General features: G+C 67.9%; 1 protein-coding gene across 3 annotated transcripts; it reads left to right on the forward strand.

The window, feature by feature from the left end:
• The first annotated feature begins 16 nt into the window (after positions 1-16).
• On the forward strand, positions 17-19,557 carry KCND1 (potassium voltage-gated channel subfamily D member 1). 3 transcript variants are annotated; one of them, XM_054014961.1, is made up of 8 exons: positions 17-33; positions 1,800-1,927; positions 5,010-6,568; positions 11,841-12,003; positions 12,135-12,218; positions 13,668-13,763; positions 17,378-17,619; positions 17,997-19,557. In XM_054014961.1, the coding sequence occupies exons 3-8, from the start codon at positions 5,454-5,456 to the stop codon at positions 18,196-18,198; spliced, it is 1,902 nt and encodes a 633-aa protein (XP_053870936.1). In that variant the 5' UTR covers positions 17-33; positions 1,800-1,927; positions 5,010-5,453; the 3' UTR covers positions 18,199-19,557. The 3 variants fall into 3 exon arrangements, with proteins under 3 accessions (XP_053870936.1, XP_053870938.1, XP_053870937.1); XM_054014962.1 differs by lacking the exons at positions 17-33; positions 1,800-1,927 and adding an exon at positions 4,229-4,272; XM_054014963.1 differs by lacking the exons at positions 17-33; positions 11,841-12,003 and having other exon boundaries at positions 1,761-1,927; positions 17,997-18,094.

Raw genomic sequence — 19,557 nt, forward strand, 5'->3', positions numbered from 1 at the left:
CCCCCACGCTCTGCCCCCCAGCTCCAGTACTGGGTAACTGCCCCCCCCCGAGCTCTGCCCCCATCTGCCCCAGCCCCTCCAATCCCCCCGAACTATGCCCCCCCGTCTGCTCCTCCCTGCCCCCAACTTCTCCCAGCCCTGGTGCACTTCATGCCACCCCCAGACTTTATCTGGGCTAGAGGGAGTTGGGGGGGGGGGGGGAGTAACTTCCCCTTAAGAAGCAGGGGAAAGAGGTGAGATTTCATAATGCCGCCTCCGCTGGCGGGAGGGGGAACCGCAGCCCAATTACGCAGGGGCCCTGTGAGGGGGAGAGGGGCTGCAGGCTGGGAGTGAGGGGCATCGGCAGAGCTGGGCGGGGGCCAGGGCTGGGCTAGCAGGGGCTGGGGGTCAGCAGTGAGAGGCACCCGCAGGGCAGGGGGACGGGGGGCTGTGGGTCGGGAGTGAGGGGCACCCGCAGGGCAGGGGGTTGCAGGGTGGGAGTCAGGGGCACCTATTCATCTTTTTGAGGTTCCCGCATCCCCCCCCCCCATGGGCTATTAGCTCCTTTACCTATCATGCTCTGCCCTGGGTTTGCTCTGACCCCCTTTCCTGCCCCCCAGACCCCTCTGCATGTGTCCCAATGCAAACACCCCCCCCCCCCGGCTCTCATCTGTACGACGTGGGTGTCGAGGACACTGCTGTGTGGATATGGCTTGCGGGGGGGCGGGGGCCTGTACGATATCTAATTGCACTTTCCTGGCCCGGCTCCGGGGCCCTTTAATGTGTCAGTGACGTGAACCGCGGTTAATGACGGAGACAATAAAGACGTGGACTCTGCAGTGCCCGCTCGGCTCCCGTCGGGGCGGGGCAGGGGCCGCTCTCCCCGGCAGTGCTGGGGGGCGCCGTGGGGCAAGGGCCTGGGAGGGGATCAGTGAGGGGCACTAGAGGGCTGGGGTGCAGGGCCGGGGAAACACCATCGGGCGGGAAATGCCCTAATCTTGTTTGTCCTTAAATTCCTCCACCCTGTGCCCCGAAGCCCCAGTCCGGGCAGGAACCCAGGCGTCCTGGGTTAATTCCCCCTGGAGCAATTCCAGGTTCCCCCCTTGCCCCGCCCCAGAGCTGGCTGCATCTCTGCGTTGGGCGCTGAGGCCGGGTTGTCGGATGCCAGCCGCTGCGGGCATCAAAGTGCTGCCTGGAAAGGATCCTACCCCCCCCCCCCCGTTCCCGGCTCAGCGCTCCCGGGGGCTTGCAGGGGGGGCAGCACAACACTGAAATAGGAATGGCTGGGCTGGTGATGTCATCCACGCCCCCCCCCCCCCAACCGTGTGGGGTAGGGCCCTGGCTCCCCCCCCATAAAAAAACTCTGACGGTGCTCCTAACTCCTGACCCACAGCCCCCCTCACCCCCACCAGTGCCCCTCACTCCCCACCTGCAGCCCCTCACCCCAGCCCCACCGGTGCCCTTCACTCCCGCCCTGCCCACCCCAGCCACACCGGTGCCCCTCACTCCCGACCTGCAGCCCCTGCCAGCCTGGCCCTGCCCCCCCAGCTCTGCCAGTGCCCCTCACTCCCGACCTGCAGCCCCTGCTAGCCCAGCCCTGCCCCCCCAGCTCTGCCGGCGCCCCTCACTCCCGACCCACAGCCCCTGCCAGCCTGGCCCTGCCCCCCCCAGCTCTGCCACTGCCCCTCACTCCCGACCCGCAGCCCCTGCGTCCCCCCCAGCCCCACTGGTGCCCCTCACTCCCGACCCGCAGCCCCTGCCAGCCCGGCCCTGGGCTCTCTCGCGCCCCCCCCCCATTTATAGACTAATTTTTTTGTCAGCCAAATCCAATGGTCTGTGGAGAAGGGGGCAGGACAGAGAACCCCCTTGAACCAATGGGAGGCCAGTTTTTCATCAGCCAATCATGTGGCAGCTTAAACTCTCCAAAGTTACAAAGCCCAATAACGAGGTGAGTTCTGGCAACAAGTGCCTGTTTGGTAGTTAGAGGGGGGGTCAGTACAGGGCAGGGACCCCCAACTCCCACGGATCGCTCCTGCTCTGCCAGCAGGGGGCGCTGGACGGAGACGCCCAGGGCGCGTGTCCTGCGGAACTACCGGCCACTGGATTTCGTCCCAGAGCCGGGCTGGTCTTGAACTGGGATCCCAGTGCAGCAGGGCGCGCGGGAGGCCGGATATTTGGTGTCTGGCTGCGGGTGCAGGGCCCTTGGAAGAATCAGCCGCAGCCCGGAGACCAGGGTAGATGGGCCCATGGGGTCAACAACGTAGAGACGCTTTTACCGCTTTCCCGGAGCACAGAGCCCAGAGGCCTTCAAGCCCCGGATCCTGCAGACGATGGGCCACGGGGCAGCTGCCCGGACACTTGGGACATCCCCCAGGGAAGATGGGGGGGGGGGGGGTCAAGGCAGAACAACCAGCAGGTCACAGGCGCAGAATGTTTTGACCTGCAGGGGGGTCTGGTGGGGGTGCGGGGGGGGGAGAGGCTGGGTGCCAGGACTCCTGGGTTCTCTCCCCGGCTCTGGGAGGGGAGTGGGGGCTGGTGGGTTAGAGGGGGGGGCTGGGAGCCAGGACTCCTGGGTTCTCTCCCCGGCTCTGGGAGGGGAGTGGGGGCTGGTGGGTTAGACGGGGGGGCTGGGAGCCAGGACTCCTGGGTTCTCTCCCAGGCTCTGGGAGGGGAGTGGGGGCTGGTGGTTAGAGCAGGGGGGGCTGGGAGCCAGGACGCCTGGGTTCTCTCCCCGGCTCTGGGAGGGGAGTGGGGGCTGGTGGTTAGAGCAGGGGGGGCTGGGAGCCAGGACTCCTGGGTTCTCTCCCCGGCTCTGGGAGGGGAGTGGGGGCTGGTGGTTAGAGCAGGGGGGGATGGGAGCCAGGACGCCTGGGTTCTCTCCCCAGGAGGGAGGGGGTTTGCCGGGTGGAGCGGGGGCTGGGTTCCCTGGCAGCAGGATGTTTTTCTGGGGCGCGTCTCGCTGGCGGTGACGGATTGGGGGCACAGCCGCCTGCCTGTCACCTGGGAGCCTTTGAAGGGCCCTGACGCCGGAGTCGTGAGATTCCTGCTCCGTCCCCGTGGCTGGCACCAGACTCAGCCGCACACAGAGCAAGGGGGAGGGGCGGCTGCTTTGGGGGAGCAGAGAAGGGGACATGGGGCCTGTCACCTCTAAGGGGCGCCCGCCCTAATCCTCCCCCAGGGCAGGGGGCTGGTCCAACGGCCCTGAGCCCGCCCCCCCACCAGCCCTGCCGGTGCCCCTCACTCCCGACCCGCAGCCCCCCCCCAGCCCTGCCCCCGCTGCCGGTGCCCCCCCCCGTCCTGGCTCTCAGCCGCTCCGGGTATCGATCTGCTCTAAGTGCTGCTTGTTTCCCATGTGCTGATGAAGGTTTGTTCCGACACTGGCAGCCCGGGCCATGCGGGGTGGGCAGTCGGGTGAGTCCCAGGGCCGGGGGGGGGCAGGGCCGGGGGGGGGGGGCTGCGGGGCGGGAGTGAGGGGCACTAAACCTGTTTGCGGATCCTGTGGCGACCCCTGGCTATGTCGGGTGTGGGCGGGGCTGGGCACCAGGACTCCTGGGTTCTCTCCCGGCTCTGGGAGGGGAGTGGGGGCTGGTGGTTAGAGCAGGGGGGCTGGGAGCCAGGACTCCTGGGTTCTCTCCCTGGCTCTGGGAGGGGAGTGGGGGCTGGTGATTAGAGCAGGGGGGGCTGGGAACCAGGACTCCTGGGTTCTCTCCCTGGTTCTCAGTCTGTGGACCCCTCCTCGGGTGCCTGGAGTTGTTGTGGGGGAGGGGTCCGGGGACTCCCCCCCCCTCCCCGCTCAGGCCCCCAAATTCTCCCTCTGCTCTGGGTCCCCCTGTCCCCGCCCCATTGGTGCCCCCTCAAACCTCATCTCTGCCCCTTCGATCCCCCTGCTCCCCCTCCCACCCCCCCAGAGATCCATCCCCCACCCCTATAGAAACATCCCCTATAGAGCTCTCTTCCCCCGCATCCCACCCCCCAGAGATCCATCCCCCACCCCTATAGAAACATCCCCTATAGAGCTCTCTTCCCCCGCATCCCACCCCCCCAGAGATCCATCCCCCACCCCTATAGATCCATCTCTCCCCCCCCCCCAGATCCCTCCATCCCTCCCCCCGCCCCCCCGGCAGCCGGCGCTGCGCTCTAAGCGCCGCTATCTCCCACCCCCCCGCCCCTGATGCAGGCGGGACCCGCTTCGCTCACACCCGCCGGAGCCCGGAGCGATGCGCTTGGGGGGGGCCGGGGCAGGGACCCCCCCAGCCCCGAGCCCGGATCGCCGCCCGCGGCCGCCGGAGAGAGGTGAGAGCGGCCGGGCCGGGCGGGTCTGTCCGAGCCCCCCCCCCCCCCCCCCGTATCCCGGATCCGCCCCCCCAATCCACCCCCCCGGATCCCGGATCCGCGCCCCCATCCACCCCCCCGGGGCCCCGGATCTGCCAGGGGCGCGGGGGGGGGGGGCTGGGAGCCGAGCTGCAAACCCTGGATAGGATGGAGCCACTTCCAGCCCCCCCGCCCCCCCAGACCCTCCACCTCTGGCAGCTTCCCCCCCCGCCCTGCCCCCACCCCCTGATCTGCCCCCCGCCCTGGCCCCGTATCCACCCCAACGCTGGGGTGTCCCTGAGTCGGGTGGCCCCTCCTGGCCCCCCCATCCCACACGGAGCATTTACTGTCCCCTGCGGGGGAGGGGGGGGGCTGGGCCCGGGAAAGGGCTCTGAGTAAGAATCAGAAACACCCACCCCTCCCCCACTGCTTGGTTAGGACTGACCCCCTCCAGTGGATCCCCCCCCACAAGCCAGGGAGAGAACCCAGGAGCCCCGGCTCCCCCCCCCCACCCACCAGGCCCCAGCCCCCTCCCAGAGCTGGGGAGAGAACCCAGGAGTCCTGGCTCCCAGCCCCCCCCCCCCCCCCCCCCGCCCATTCTCACCAGCTAGACCCCACTCCAGTCCCAGAGCCCGGGAGAGAACCCAGGCGTCCGGGCTGAGGTGTCCAATCTGCAGTTCTTGATTTTCTGTCTCACATCTCATCTCTCCTGCCCGCAGCACCCTGAGACGCCCCCGGCTGCCGAGCCCTTCGGGCCCTTTGCCAAGAGCCAGCGGCGTGGGGGAGCCCGGGACCCCCCCCATGCCTCGAGAGGGGGCGGCCGAGACCGGGGGGTACCTGAGACCGTGACCAGGAGCGACTCGTTTCTCCCCCTAGACCCTGGCTCCGTGCCCCACTGCGACTCAGGCCGGGTGCTCGTGTTTCGGAGACGGCTGAGCCCCGGGCAGGTCCCCACGAGGGACCCACAGCTAGCAGAGCCCTGGGTCCTGAGACCTGCCCCACCCTCCCTCGGACACAGCCACGTTTGGAGACAACCCCCCCTTCTGCCGGCGCCCCATCTCCTGGGTCCCAAGACCACTGCCCGGGCACCTCCGTCTTTGGCGCCCGCCCCGTTCTGAGCTGACACCCCCTCCCTGCCCCGGCGACCCCCGCGCCCGACCACCATGGCGGCCGGCGTGGCCACCTGGCTGCCCTTCGCCCGTGCAGCCGCCGTGGGCTGGCTGCCCTTGGCCAAGAAGCCGATCCCCAAACCGCCCAGCGACAAGCGGCCCCGGGGCGACGAGATCCTGGTGGTGAACGTGAGCGGCCGGCGGTTCCAGACCTGGCAGAACACGCTGGACCGGTACCCGGACACGCTGCTGGGCAGCTCGGAGAAGGAGTTCTTCTACGACGAGGACAGCCAGGAGTATTTCTTCGACCGCGACCCAGAGATCTTCCGGCACGTCTTGAACTTCTACCGCACCGGCCACCTGCACTACCCCCGGCACGAGTGCATCCAGGCCTTCGACGAGGAGCTGAGTTTTTACGGCATCATCCCGGAGCTGATCGGGGACTGCTGCCTGGAGGAGTATCGCGACCGCAAGAAGGAGAACGCCGAGCGGCTGGCCGAGGACGAGGAAGCGGAGAGCGCCACCGACCTTTCCTTGCCGCCGGACAGCACCGTCCGGCAGCGGCTGTGGCGGGCCTTCGAGAACCCCCACACCAGCACGGTGGCCTTGGTCTTTTACTACGTCACCGGCTTCTTCATCGCCGTCTCGGTGATCGCCAACGTGGTGGAGACCATCCCCTGCCAGCCGCCGCCCGGCCGGAAGCGCCAGCAGCCCTGCGGCGACCGCTTCCCCTTGGCCTTCTCCTGCATGGACACGGCCTGCGTCCTCATCTTCACCGGCGAGTACCTGCTGCGGCTCTTCGCCGCCCCCAGCCGCTGCCGGTTCCTGCGCAGCGTCATGAGCATCATCGACGTGGTGGCCATCCTGCCCTACTACATCGGGCTGGTGATGCCGGAGAATGAGGACGTCAGCGGGGCCTTCGTCACCCTGCGGGTCTTCCGGGTCTTCCGCATCTTCAAGTTCTCCCGGCACTCGCAGGGCCTGCGGATCCTGGGCTACACGCTCAAGAGCTGTGCCTCGGAGCTCGGCTTCCTCCTCTTCTCCCTGACCATGGCCATCATCATCTTCGCCACCGTCATGTTCTACGCCGAGAAAGGGACCCGCAGCACCAACTTCACCAGCATCCCGGCCGCCTTCTGGTACACCATCGTCACCATGACCACGCTGGGGTGAGTGCGCCCTTCGCCCCCCGCTCTGCTCTGCGATGGAGGGTCTCCCGGGACCCCGCGGGGAACACCTCTCCGGCTGGGCCCTGGCCGAGAGCCGGACGCGTCGGAACACAGCCCGGCATCTTGATGGCTTTGTTCCCGGGCGTTTGAGGGATTGACTCTGGAGTCCGGGCCCGGACTCTACCGTGGCCAGGAAATGTGGGGTGCGGCGGGTCCATGGGGCACCAGCATTGTTCTTCTTGGGCCTCCTGGGAGCAGAGTGCGAATCCAACCCGGGCAATTCCCACATGCATCGGATTCGGGACAGGCTGGGAAAGGGCTGAAGTGGGTGTGGGGGAGGGGTTGGGAGCCAGGATGCCTGGGTTCTCTCCCCGGCTCTGGGAGGGGAGTGGGGGCTGGTGGTTAGAGCAGAGGGGCTGGGAGCCAGGACTCCTGGGTTCTCTCCCCGTCTCTGGGAGGGGAGGGGGGCTGGTGGTTAGAGCAGTGGGAGCTGGGAGCCCGGACTCCTGGGTTCTCTCCCCGGCTCTGGGAGGGGAGTGGGGGCTGGTGGGTTAGAGCCGGGGGGGCTGGGAGCCCGGACTCCTGGGTTCTCTCCCCGGCTCTGTGGTTTGCCCCAGCAGTGATGCAGTAAGTTGCAGCAGTGCCCAGGAATCCTGGGGACTGTTAAAGAGACATGCGGTGCCCCTCACTCCCGACCCGCAGCCCCCAGCGCCTCTCTTTCGCTCTCCCCTCCCCCGCCGCTGGCCCGCGATGGAAGCTGCCATGGGGCTCTTGGGAAGAATAACGAGCTGAACAGACGTTTGCATCCTGGGCAGCCAGGAAATATCCACCCATTGCAGATGGCACCAGCCGTGCCAGGCCCGGCCTCCCGCCCACGAGTCCGCCCGCTCCAGCGCTGTGCCCTCCCCTCCCCTCCAGAGCCGGGGAGAACCCAGGAGTTCTGGCTCCCAGCCCCCCACTCTAACCCACCAGCCCCCCTCCCCTCCCAGAGCCAGGGAGAGAACCCAGGCGTCCTGGCTCCCAGCCCCCGCTGCTCTAACCACCAGCCCCCACTCCCCTCCCAGAGCCAGGGAGAGAACCCAGGAGTCCTGGCTCCCAGCCCCCCACTCTAACCCACCAGCCCCCACTCCCCTCCCAGAGCCGGGGAGAACCCAGGAGTTCTGGCTCCCAGCCCCCCCTGCTCTAACCACCAGCCCCCACTCCCCTCCCAGAGCCAGGGAGAGAACCCAGGAGTCCTGGCTCCCAGCCCCCCACTCTAACCCACCAGCCCCCACTCCCCTCCCAGAGCCAGGGAGAGAACCCAGGCGTCCTGGCTCCCAGCCCCCGCTGCTCTAACCACCAGCCCCCACTCCCCTCCCAGAGCCGGGGAGAGAACCCAGGAGTCCTGGCTCCCAGCCCCCCACTCTAACCCACCAGCCCCCACTCCCCTCCCAGAGCCAGGGAGAGAACCCAGGAGTCCTGGCTCCCAGCCCCCCCTGCTCTAACCAGCAGCCCCCACTCCCCTCCCAGAGCCGGGGAGAGAACCCAGGAGTCCTGACCCCCAGTCCCACCTGCTCTAACCCACCAGCCCCCACTCCCCTCCCAGAGCCGGGATAGAACCCAGGAGTCCTGGCTCCCAGCCCCCACCACCCAGGGACACACACACAATCCTCAGGTCACCGTACAAACTGTCCTTCCCTTACTTCCCGCCAGGGGGTGCCATGGGGGGGCACTATTACACAAGGGTGTGGCAAAGAGATGCATTGTGGGTAAGGCGGAGGGCAGGAGGAGGGGGCAGTTTGGGCTCTGGGCTAGGTGGGATGGCTGGAGGTTCACGCTGCAATGATGAAGGGAGGAAAGCGTCATTCTCCCCCATCACTAGGTTCAAGTGTTAACAGCCCCGATTGCGTGTCGGGTCCCACCACATCGATGGGGGCTTGGAGGAGATGTGCCTTCATGGTGAAGGGAATGGGGCGGTGCCAGGACTCCTGGGTTCTCTGCCCAGCTCTGGGAGGGGAGTGGGGTCTAGTGGGTTAGAGCAGGGGGATTGGGAGCCCGGACGCCTGGGTTCCATTTGTGGCCATGAGCCAGGGCCATCTGGGCCAAGCCCCCCTGGGTTGAGTCCGTTCTGCCTCCATAACTGTTGCCGGAAGTTTCTATGAAACAAGCTTCTCCTTCCTGTCCCAATCCATCGTGTGACGTGTCACGGACTCACAGATCGTGCCCACTCCTGGCCCCGTGTGGTCCATGGGGAGGGCCCCTTTCAGTGCGACAGCCCTTCTCGGGGGTCCCCTCTGTCCCAGGGGTCAGGTCCCTCCACCTCCTGGAGCCGCACCCCTCTGAGCCTTAGCACGTCTGTCTCTGCCATGGGCCCCCCAGGGAGTCCCCTCACTCGGGGCCCCCCATCTCCCTGCTCCCAGAGGGAATAATTCCCCCCCCCCGTTCTCTAGCCCGGAGGGACTCTCAGCCAGCGTCGCACAGGAGGGTTATCGAGTGTCTGACCCCAGCACAGGAAACTCTCCGGCCTCAGGCCCGGCCCCCCTCAGCCCAGCACATCCCAGTCTCCCTGCATCCAGGGGGGCTCTGCCTGCTCCCCCTCTCCAGCCCCGACCCCCCTGCTCCCCAGCTGGGCATCTGATACCCCCGTCCTCAAGCCCCCCTCTGTCCATTGTCTTCTCTCCAGGGAAACAGGGTCGCCTGGGCCCCTCTCCCCTCTTCTGTCCTCTGGCCCCTCGGGCTGGGACCGGCTGGTCCGGTCTCCGGGGTCCTCTCCCCGCAGCCCATTGTCCCCCCACTGGCCAGAACCGGCTGCGTCTCCTCAGCTGGGTCTCTGGGTCACCAGGTCGCCAGGTCACCGGTCGCTGGGGTATCCGTCCTCCCGCCATCGGCTGGGTCCCCACGTCCTCTCTCCGGTCCTCTGCAAAACACACTCCCTCTCCCCTCACCTCGTTAAACCAGTAACACTCAGGGAAACTGAGTCCCACCCCCTCCGCATGCAAACCATTGAAACTCCACAGAAAACAAGAAACCCCCCCACTTCGTCACATGGCGTTATGTGCGGTGGTTCCCCGGCTGCTCCGCCCCAGAGCTGGCTGCATCTCAGCGCCCGGCGAGCCGTCCCCATGTGGCGTTATGTGCGGTGGTTCCCCAGCTGCTCCGCCCCAGTGGTGCCTGCATCTCAGCGCCATCCCCATGCAGCGTTATGTGCGGTGGTTCCCCGGCTGCTCCGCCCCAGAGCTGGCTGTATCTCAGCGCCCAGCGAGCTGTCCCTATGTGGCGTTATGTGCGGCGGGTCCCCAGCTGCCCCGCCCCAGAAGAGGCTGCATTGAACACCCATCTGTGTCTGGGGACACGGCAGCTCCACGTTTTCTCCCTCCAGGCCCAGCCCACCCCCGCCCCCGCCCCACGCCGAGGCCTCAGTGGCTGCCCGGGTGTTTTGCTCTGCAGCAGAGCAGGCACGTGGCGTGTAACCGAAGCAGGGCCCTGCTGCAGCTCCACGGGGGGATGAATTATTTATCCACCGAGCGCGGGAGGCAGAGACAGCCGCTTGCCACAGCTCGCGGGTCTGGGGGGCAGGGCTGGCAGGGGCTGCGGGTCGGGAGTGAGGGGCACCGGCAGGGCTGGGCTGGCAGGGGCTGCGGGTCGGGAGTGAGGGGCACCGGCAGAGCCCGGGGCTGGGATCGGATCCAGGTGACCTGCCTTGGGCTCGTCCTGAGGCCGGGGGAGATTCCGCTGAATCGGCAACTTGCTCGGTGATCGCTGGGCTGGCGGCTGGGCGGGGAGGCTGGGAGCCAGGACTCCTGGGTTCTCTCCCCGGCTCTGGGAGGGGAGTGGGGGCTGGTGGGTTAGAGCAGGGGAGGCTGGGAGCCAGGACTCCTGGGTTCTCTCCCTGGCTCTGGGAGGGGAGTGGGGGCTGGTGGGTTAGAGCAGGGGGGGCTGGGAGCCAGGACTCCTGGGTTCTCTCCCGGCTCTGGGAGGGGAGTGGGGTCTGGTGGTTAGAGCAGGGGGGGCTGGGAGCCAGGACTCCTGGGTTCTCTCCCCAGCTCGGGGAAGGGAGTGGGGTCTGGTGGTTAGAGCGGGCGGGGGGGGGGCTGGGAGCCGCCTCCCCCATTTCTGTGCATCTCAGGCCCCAGGTGGCTCCCATCCCCCCCCCCAGTGTGGTCTCTCCCCCCACCCCCGGATCAGCCCCAGGCCCCCCCCCACATGCCGCAGCGCAAGGTTACAGCAACCTCTCGCCAGCCAAGCGGACCCGCTCCGCGCTGGTACCTGGGGACGTGTGAATATTTCATGTTCTCCGTAGTTACACACGGAGCCGGCCTAGAGCCGGGAGTTGGCTTCTGATTCCTCCCCCCCTCCAGAATCCCAGCCCTGGCACAGAACAGAAAATCCCCTTCCTGCCCCCTGGGCATCACCCTTGTCCTGGGGTCTGCACTGACCCACTAGGGGGCGCCGTGCTGCGGGGAGCGGGGCGGGGGCTGGGCGGGGGTCTCTCTCCCCTGGCAGTCGGGGCTGGGTGCTGGGGGGTGCTGTGGGGCGGGGGGTCTCAGCAGGGGGATCCCAGTGTCCTGGCCAGTTAGAACAAGCCACCACCCAGCTAAAATTCCCTGGAATTCCCAATTAAGATCAAATTCTTCTGTATTTGTTTGGCAGCTGGTCCCAGCCGCTCTGCCCCAGAGGTGGCCGCATCGCTGCTCCTGGCGAGCCGTCCCCTTGCAGCGTTGTGTGCGGCTGGTCCCCAGCTGCCGGGCCCCAGAGGTGGCCGCATCTCCACGCCTTGTGTTACCCGTAATGGGGAAGCTGTCGCCGTTCTCTGGCCACGCTCCGAGCCGTTGATTGATTCCTCAGCCCGTTAAATAAGTCATGGTGTTGTGGCGCGTATTTTATTATATAATCGCCGCTCGCCTGACGTGGATTAACAGCGTTTCTCCAGAAGCGAGTTCGCTTTCCCAAGCGCTCCATTACTAATTGCAACACTTCTGCCGTCTGTTATCCTCATGCGGCGTTATGGGTGGCTGTTCCCCAGCCGCCCTGCCCCAGAGGCGGCTGCATCTCAGCGTCTCCCCCACCCTGCCGGGGAGGGGCCCTGGAGCAGCGGGGCTGTGAGCTGCACGGGGCGGTTCACACCTCTGCGAGCGGCCGGCTCAGGCTCTCGACAGACTCCGGCAGCGTCACTTGGGTGGGGGGTTCTCCCCGACGGCAAGGGCTAGGAACGGACTTTTTTCAGCCCCCGAAAGCCGAGCTTCTGGCGCATTCGTGTTCTCGTTTCCCTTCCCACACACCCCCCCCCCGGCAGGTATGGGGACATGGTTCCCAGCACGATCGCCGGGAAGATCTTCGGCTCCATCTGCTCGCTGAGCGGGGTGCTGGTCATCGCGCTGCCGGTGCCCGTCATCGTCTCCAACTTCAGCCGCATCTACCACCAGAACCAGCGGGCGGACAAACGCCGGGCGCAGCAGGTCCGGGGGGGCTGCGGGGAGGGGAGAGTGAGCCAGGGTGGAGGGGGGTTGTGGGGCTGAGATGCAGAGGGGGGCTGGGGAGCTGGGGGGGAGGTTTGTGTCTGTGTCTCTGACCCTCCGTCCCCCTGCAGAAGGTTCGCCTGGCACGGATCCGGCTGGCTAAGAGCACCACGACCAACGCCTTCCTGCACTTCAAGCGGAACGGGGGCCTCCAGGTACCTACCCCCAGCACACGCACGCACACCCCTCGCACGCTCGCCGCCCGCACGCGCGTCCCGTTGCACTAGCAAACACCCCTGCATTGTGGCAGCACATGCTCGCCCAGTGGTGGGAGAGCACTCACTGCAGACGCCATGCACGCTCTCCCCCGCACACGCACCCCCCCAGCGCTGACACCCCCCGTGCACAATCGCACAGCACACTCGCCCTGCCCACAATGATGTTAGCACAGACCCTGTGCACAAACCCCCACTGCCTCAGTGGCACGGACACGACCGTGCACACTCAGCAGGCACCCACGCTGCATGCTCACTGCTCGCACTGTTGCACTAGCTCACTCAGGTGCACACTGGCTGCACATTCACCCTTCACACACTCACACAATTGCAGTAACACTCCCATGCACAATCACAGTGCACACTCACCCTTTACACATGCACACCATGTTGCGGATTGTGTGGGAGTTAGGGCCCTGCACCCCTCTTCCCGAGATTCACTGCGACTCTCAACCAGCCAGTAAAGCAGAAGGTTTATTTAAGGACAGGAACACAGTCTCAAGCAGAGCGTGTAGGTACGACCAGACCCCCTCAATTAGGTCCCTCGGGGAGGTTCAGGGAGCTTAGACCCCAGCTTGGGGTTCCCTGCGTTGCACCACCCAGCCCCAACCGAAACTAAACTCCCAGCCCCTCCCGCTGCTCCTCTCCTTTGTTCAGTCTCCCGGGCAGAAGGTGTTAATTCTCCCCACCCCCGTTCCTGGCTCAGGTTACAGCTCAGGTAGCTTCCTTCAAGGGAAGTCCCCCCTCCTCACTGCAATCCCCCTGCAACATTCCCAGGTCAAATCTGCCCTGCTCCCTGCTCCGTCACACACCATTACACATACACATGCACAACACACATTCACCACCACCTGCTTGCACTAAACCCATCATTGTGCAAGTGCAAGGTACACTCACCTCACACTTTCCACACACACAATTGCATTAATGCCAGCACACACACTCACAGTTCCGTTGGCACCCCCCACATCCTGCCCCAGTTGCACTGACACACCTGTGCACAGTCACTGCACACTCACCCCTTGCACTCTCACAGTCCCAATGCACACTGGCTGTACACACGCACACACACACACACACACACACCCTTGCACAATGCCAATGCAGAATCATCGCCCCCACCGGTGCACCACTGCACTAACATCACCATGCACAATCCCAGTGCACGCTCACAACTTGCACGCTTCCCTGGTTGCACTGACACACCCACGGCCAGTCGCACACCCTCCCTTACACGTGCACAGGAGTGCAGAACACAGCTGTGTTCGCTCTTCGCACGCTCCCCCCGCCAACTCTCCTTGTTCTACCCCCCCCTGCTCCCAGGCCCCCAGTAGGCCGTGCAGGGGTGTGCCTGGGGGGGTCTGTCTAGCTCTGATCTCCCCCACACAGGACCTGGGCAGCGCAGCTCATGCCTTGGCTGTGCGGAATTGTTCCACCTTCGAGCAGCAGCACCATCACCTGCTGCACTGCCTGGAGAAGACCACGGTGAGCGGGGGGTGGGGTCGGAGCTGGGGGGCGGTGTGGGGGGCAGGGGGTGGCTAGGGGGTGGTGGCAGAGATGGGGGGTGGTGTGGGAGGCAGTGGCGGAGATGGGGGCAGTGTGGGGGGCAGGGGGTGGCTAGGGGGTGGTGGCAGAGATGGGGGGTGGTGTGGGGGGCAGTGGCGGAGCTGGGAGCGGGGTGGGAGGCAGGGGGTGGCTAGGGGGTGGTGGCAGAGATGGGGGGTGGTGTGGGGGGCAGTGGCGGAGCTGGGAGTGGGGTGGGAGGCAGGGGGTGGCTAGGGGGTGGTGGCAGAGATGGGGGTGGTGTGGGGGCAGTGGCGGAGATGGGGGCGGTGTGGGAGGCAGGGGGTGGCTAGGGGGTGGTGGCAGAGATGGGGGGTTGTGTGGGGGGCAGTGGCGGAGATGGGAGCGGGGTGGGAGGCAGGGGGTGGCTAGGGGGTGGTGGCAGAGATGGGGGGTGGTGTGGGAGGCAGTGGCGGAGCTGGGAGCGGTGTGGGAGGCAGGGGGTGGCTAGGGGGTGGTGGCAGAGATGGGGGGTGGTGTGGGAGGCAGTGGCGGAGATGGGGGCGGTGTGGGAGGCAGGGGGTGGTTAGGGGGTGGTGGCAGAGATGGGGGGTGGTGTGGGGGCAGTGGCGGAGATGGGGGCAGTGTGGGAGGCAGGGGGTGGCTAGGGGGTGGTGGCAGAGATGGGGGGTGGTGTGGGGGGCAGTGCCGGAGATGGGGGCGGTGTGGGGGGCAGTGGCTGAGCTGGGAGCGGTGTGGGGGGCAGGGGGTGGCTAGGGGGTGGTGGCAGAGATGGGGGGCGGTGTGGGGGGCAGTGGCGGAGCTGGGAGGGGTGTGGGAGGCAGGGGGTGGCTAGGGGGTGGTGGCAGAGATGGGGGGTGGTGTGGGGGGCAGTGGCGGAGATGGGGGCGGTGTGGGGGGCAGTGGCGGAGCTGGGAGCGGTGTGGGGGGCAGGGGGTGGCTAGGGGGTGGTGGCAGAGATGGGGGCGGTGTGGGGGGCAGTGGCGGAGATGGGGGCGGTGGGGGGGGCAGTGGCTGAGCTGGGAGCGGTGTGGGGGGCAGGGGGTGGCTAGGGGGTGGTGGCAGAGATGGGGGGTGGTGTGGGGGGCAGTGGCGGAGATGGGGGCGGTGTGGGGGGCAGTGGCGGAGCTGGGAGCGGTGTGGGGGGCAGGGGGTGGCTAGGGGGTGGTGGCAGAGATGGGGGGCGGTGTGGGGGGCAGTGGCGGAGCTGGGAGGGGTGTGGGAGGCAGGGGGTGGCTAGGGGGTGGTGGCAGAGATGGGGGGCGGTGTGGGGGGCAGTGGCGGAGCTGGGAGCGGTGTGGGAGGCAGGGGGTGGCTAGGGGGTGGTGGCAGAGATGGGGGTGGTGTGGGGGGCAGTGGCGGAGCTGGGAGCGGTGTGGGAGGCAGGGGGTGGCTAGGGGGTGGTGGCAGAGATGGGGGGTGGTGTGGGGGGCAGTGGCGGAGATGGGGGCGGTGTGGGGGGCAGTGGCTGAGCTGGGAGCGGTGTGGGGGGCAGGGGGTGGCTAGGGGGTGGTGGCAGAGATGGGGGGTGGTGTGGGAGGCAGTGGCGGAGATGGGGGCGGTGGGGGGGCAGTGGCTGAGCTGGGAGCGGTGTGGGGGGCAGGGGGTGGCTAGGGGGTGGTGGCAGAGATGGGGGGTGGTGTGGGGGGCAGTGGCGGAGATGGGGGCGGTGTGGGGGGCAGTGGCGGAGCTGGGAGCAGTGTGGGGGGCAGGGGGTGGCTAGGGGGTGGTGGCAGAGATGGGGGGCGGTGTGGGGGGCAGTGGCTGAGCTGGGAGCGGGGTGGGAGGCAGGGGGTGGCTAGGGGGTGGTGGCAGAGATGGGGGGTGGTGTGGGGGCAGTGGCGGAGATGGGGGCGGTGTGGGGGGCAGTGGCTGAGCTGGGAGCGGTGTGGGGGGCAGGGGGTGGCTAGGGGGTGGTGGCAGAGATGGGGGGTGGTGTGGGAGGCAGTGGCGGAGATGGGGGCGGTGGGGGGGCAGTGGCTGAGCTGGGAGCGGTGTGGGAGGCAGGGGGTGGCTAGGGGGTGGTGGCAGAGATGGGGGGTGGTGTGGGGGGCAGTGGCGGAGATGGGGGCGGTGTGGGGGGCAGTGGCGGAGCTGGGAGCGGTGTGGGGGGCAGGGGGTGGCTAGGGGGTGGTGGCAGAGATGGGGGGCGGTGTGGGGGGCAGTGGCGGAGCTGGGAGGGGTGTGGGAGGCAGGGGGTGGCTAGGGGGTGGTGGCAGAGATGGGGGGTGGTGTGGGGGGCAGTGGCGGAGCTGGGAGCGGGGTGGGAGGCAGGGGGTGGCTAGGGGGTGGTGGCAGAGATGGGGGGTGGTGGGGGCAGTGGCGGAGCTGGGAGCGGTGTGGGAGGCAGGGGGTGGCTAGGGGGTGGTGGCAGAGATGGGGGGCGGTGTGGGGGGCAGTGGCTGAGCTGGGAGCGGGGTGGGAGGCAGGGGGTGGCTAGGGGGTGGTGGCAGAGATGGGGGGTGGTGTGGGGGGCAGTGGCGGAGCTGGAAGCGGGGTGGGAGGCAGGGGGTGGCTAGGGGGTGGTGGCAGAGATGGGGGGTGGTGTGGGGGGCAGTGGCGGAGATGGGGGCGGTGGGGGGGCAGTGGCGGAGCTGGGAGCGGGGTGGGAGGCAGGGGGTGGCTAGGGGGTGGTGGCAGAGATGGGGGGCGGTGTGGGGGGCAGTGGCTGAGCTGGGAGCGGTGTGGGGGGCAGGGGGTGGCTAGGGGGTGGTGGCAGAGATGGGGGGTGGTGTGGGGGGCAGTGGCGGAGCTGGAAGCGGGGTGGGAGGCAGGGGGTGGCTAGGGGGTGGTGGCAGAGATGGGGGGTGGTGTGGGGGGCAGTGGCGGAGATGGGGGCGGTGTGGGAGGCAGTGGCGGAGCTGGGAGCGGGGTGGGAGGCAGGGGGTGGCTAGGGGGTGGTGGCAGAGATGGGGGGCGGTGTGGGGGGCAGTGGCGGAGCTGGGAGCGGTGTGGGGGGCAGGGGGTGGCTAGGGGGTGGTGGCAGAGATGGGGGGTGGTGTGGGGGGCAGTGGCGGAGCTGGGAGCGGGGTGGGAGGCAGGGGGTGGCTAGGGGGTGGTGGCAGAGATGGGGGGTGGTGTGGGGGGCAGTGGCGGAGATGGGGGCGGTGTGGGAGGCAGGGGGTGGCTAGGGGGTGGTGGCAGAGATGGGGGGTGGTGTGGGGGGCAGTGGCGGAGATGGGGGCGGTGTGGGAGGCAGTGGCGGAGCTGGGAGCGGGGTGGGAGGCAGGGGGTGGCTAGGGGGTGGTGGCAGAGATGGGGGGCGGTGTGGGGGGCAGTGGCTGAGCTGGGAGCGGTGTGGGGGGCAGGGGGTGGCTAGGGGGTGGTGGCAGAGATGGGGGGTGGTGTGGGGGGCAGTGGCGGAGATGGGGGCGGTGTGGGAGGCAGGGGGTGGCTAGGGGGTGGTGGCAGAGATGGGGGGTGGTGTGGGGGGCAGTGGCGGAGCTGGGGGCGGTGTGGGGGGCAGTGGTGGAGCTAGGGAGTGGTGTGGGAGGCAGTGGCGGAGATGGGGGCGGTGGGGGGGCAGAGGGTGCTGTGGGCCGTGCTGAATCTCCACCCCCCCCCCACCCCCGCAGAGCCACGAGTTCACGGACGAGCGCTCGTGCAGCGAGGCCGGGCTGGGGGGCTCGGTTGGCGGCCGGACCAGCCGCAGCACCTCCTTCTCCTCCCAGCAGGGCAGCGCCACCTCCTGCTGCCCCCGCCGGGGCCCCCCGCGCCGGGCCCTGCGCCCGGCCCCCTCCACCGCCTCCGTCAGCCGCGCCAGCGCCCAGGAGCTCAACACCCTGCAGGGCCACAAGGGGCCCCCCGCCCCCCAGAGGTAACAGCACCCCCACACTGGGGGGAGGGGGAGGGGCACTGGGGGGGGTCTAGGTGCTCCCTACAGCACCCGCTAGGGGGAGCTGGCACCCCCCCCGCCCCCTGGGGTCTTTGTGCTGAACTCTACAGAGTAGCGCTGGGGTCTGCTGCCTCCTAGTGGACACGTGAGGAAAAGTGGCTGGGAGCCAGGACGCCTGGGTTCTCTCCCTGCTCTGGGAAGGGAGTGGGGGCTGGTGGTTAGAGCGGGGGGGGGCTGGGAGCCAGGACTCCTGGGTTCTCTCCCTGCTCTGGGAGGGGAGTGGGGGCTGGTGGTTAGAGGGGGCAGGCTGGGAGCCAGGACGCCTGGGTTCACTCTCTCTCTCCCTCCACCTCCCCCAGCCGCTCCAGCTTGAACGCCAAGGCCCACGAGAACATGATGCTGCACTACGACGGGCTGGACCTGGCGGCCGCTCTCACCAGCATCCCCACGCCCCCCTCCAACACGCCCGAGAGCCGCCCCCCCTCGCCCCACGCCCTGCCCAACTCCAGCCTGCCTGCCCCCTACCTGCCCCACCGCATGGTCAAGATCTCCTCCTTGTAAGGGTGGAGCGTGGAGCGGCTGTGGGGGGAGGGGGGTGCCCTGTCCCCTCTGCCCGCCACCAGGGCCCGGACACTGGGCTCCTGCCTGCCCCGGACACCTGGGTTCCACCTGCCTAAGGGCATCGTCTTCCACAAACGCTGGGGTGCCAGCTGCCTGACGGCCTGGAGTGGCCCGGATGCCTGGGTCCCCCTGCTTCGGTGCATGTCCTCACCTGGCTGCCTTGGTCCCAGGGACATCGTCTTCCACAAACGCTGGGGTGGTGGCATCTGCCTGAGGGTCTGGATTCCTCCCGGACACCTGGGTCCCACCCCCTCCCCCCTGCTTAGGCGCATGACTTCGCCCGGATGCCTGGGTCCCGCCACTGTAGCGACACAGTCTTCCACAAACGCTGAGGTGCCACCCGCCGAGGGACACAGCCTTGTCCGGACGCCTGAGTCCTGCCCCCCCCCCCCCCCTCAGCTCCCTGTTTGAATCAAAGCCATATCTCGGGGACAGCTATGCAAGACGGGCAAACGGGACTACTTCCAGGGCTGGCTCTAGGGGGCGGAAGGATACGGCACCTGGGTAAAGCCTTCGACCCCCCCCCCAACCCCACGCCACCGCCCCAGGGGAATGTGGGCAACAAACCTGGTTAACCCAAAGCCCTTGAATGGCCTGTCAGGGAGGGGAGTGGGGGCTGGGAGCCAGGACTCCTGGGTTTTGTCCCTGGCTTGGGGAGGGGCAGGTTTGGGCCAGAGATCGTTTGTGGAAGCAGCGAATCAGCTTCCACCAGGATTCAACCCCCCACCCCCCCTTGGATCAGACCCCATGGGCCATATAGCCCAGTGCCCCCCCAACCATGCCGCACTAGATCAGAACCAAGGACCTGTGGGGCCGGACTCCTGGGTCCCTTCCCCACCGCCTTGGATGGCCCCATCTACTCCCCACCAAAGGGGACACACCCAGATCTCACTTCCCCCCCCCCTCGAAATCCCAGCCCCTGGACTATGCATGTGTCTCTTCCACCAGCGGGGGGCGCTGTCCATGGCTGCCGACCACCACCTGCATGCATCTCCGTTCTAGACTCAGTGGGAAGGCTCCTCTTTGGGGGAGCAGAAAGGGGGTACCAGACCCCCCCAAATTCCACCTCCCCCCCTCCTTCCCGGGCCCTTGCCTAGGTACAGATTGACGGGGACCGGACGCCGAAGCCAACGACGTGCTCTGCTAATAACTTCATGTCTTCGATGGGACTCCGGCCACCTCTGATCCGCCTCACGGGTGCCGTTCTAGACATTCGGGGGTGGGCAGGACGCCTGGGTTCTCAGCTTGGGGAAGGGAGTGGGGGCTGGTGGTTAGAGCAGGGGGGTTGGGAGCCAGGAC

This window comes from Malaclemys terrapin (genome assembly GCF_027887155.1).
Source record: "Malaclemys terrapin pileata isolate rMalTer1 chromosome 20 unlocalized genomic scaffold, rMalTer1.hap1 SUPER_20_unloc_1, whole genome shotgun sequence".
In the NCBI taxonomy this organism is placed as follows: Eukaryota; Metazoa; Chordata; order Testudines; family Emydidae; genus Malaclemys; species Malaclemys terrapin.

Bases quoted from the DNA above. Each gene is read 5' to 3' on its own strand.
- KCND1 (XM_054014961.1), top strand. From the start codon at position 5,454: ATGGCGGCCGGCGTGGCCACCTGGCTGCCCTTCGCCCGTGCAGCCGCC. The intron at 6,569-11,840 runs GTGAGTGCGCCC...CCCCCCCGGCAG, and splicing joins GTCACCATGACCACGCTGGG to GTATGGGGACATGGTTCCCA. The intron at 13,764-17,377 runs GTGAGCGGGGGG...CCACCCCCGCAG, and splicing joins ACTGCCTGGAGAAGACCACG to AGCCACGAGTTCACGGACGA.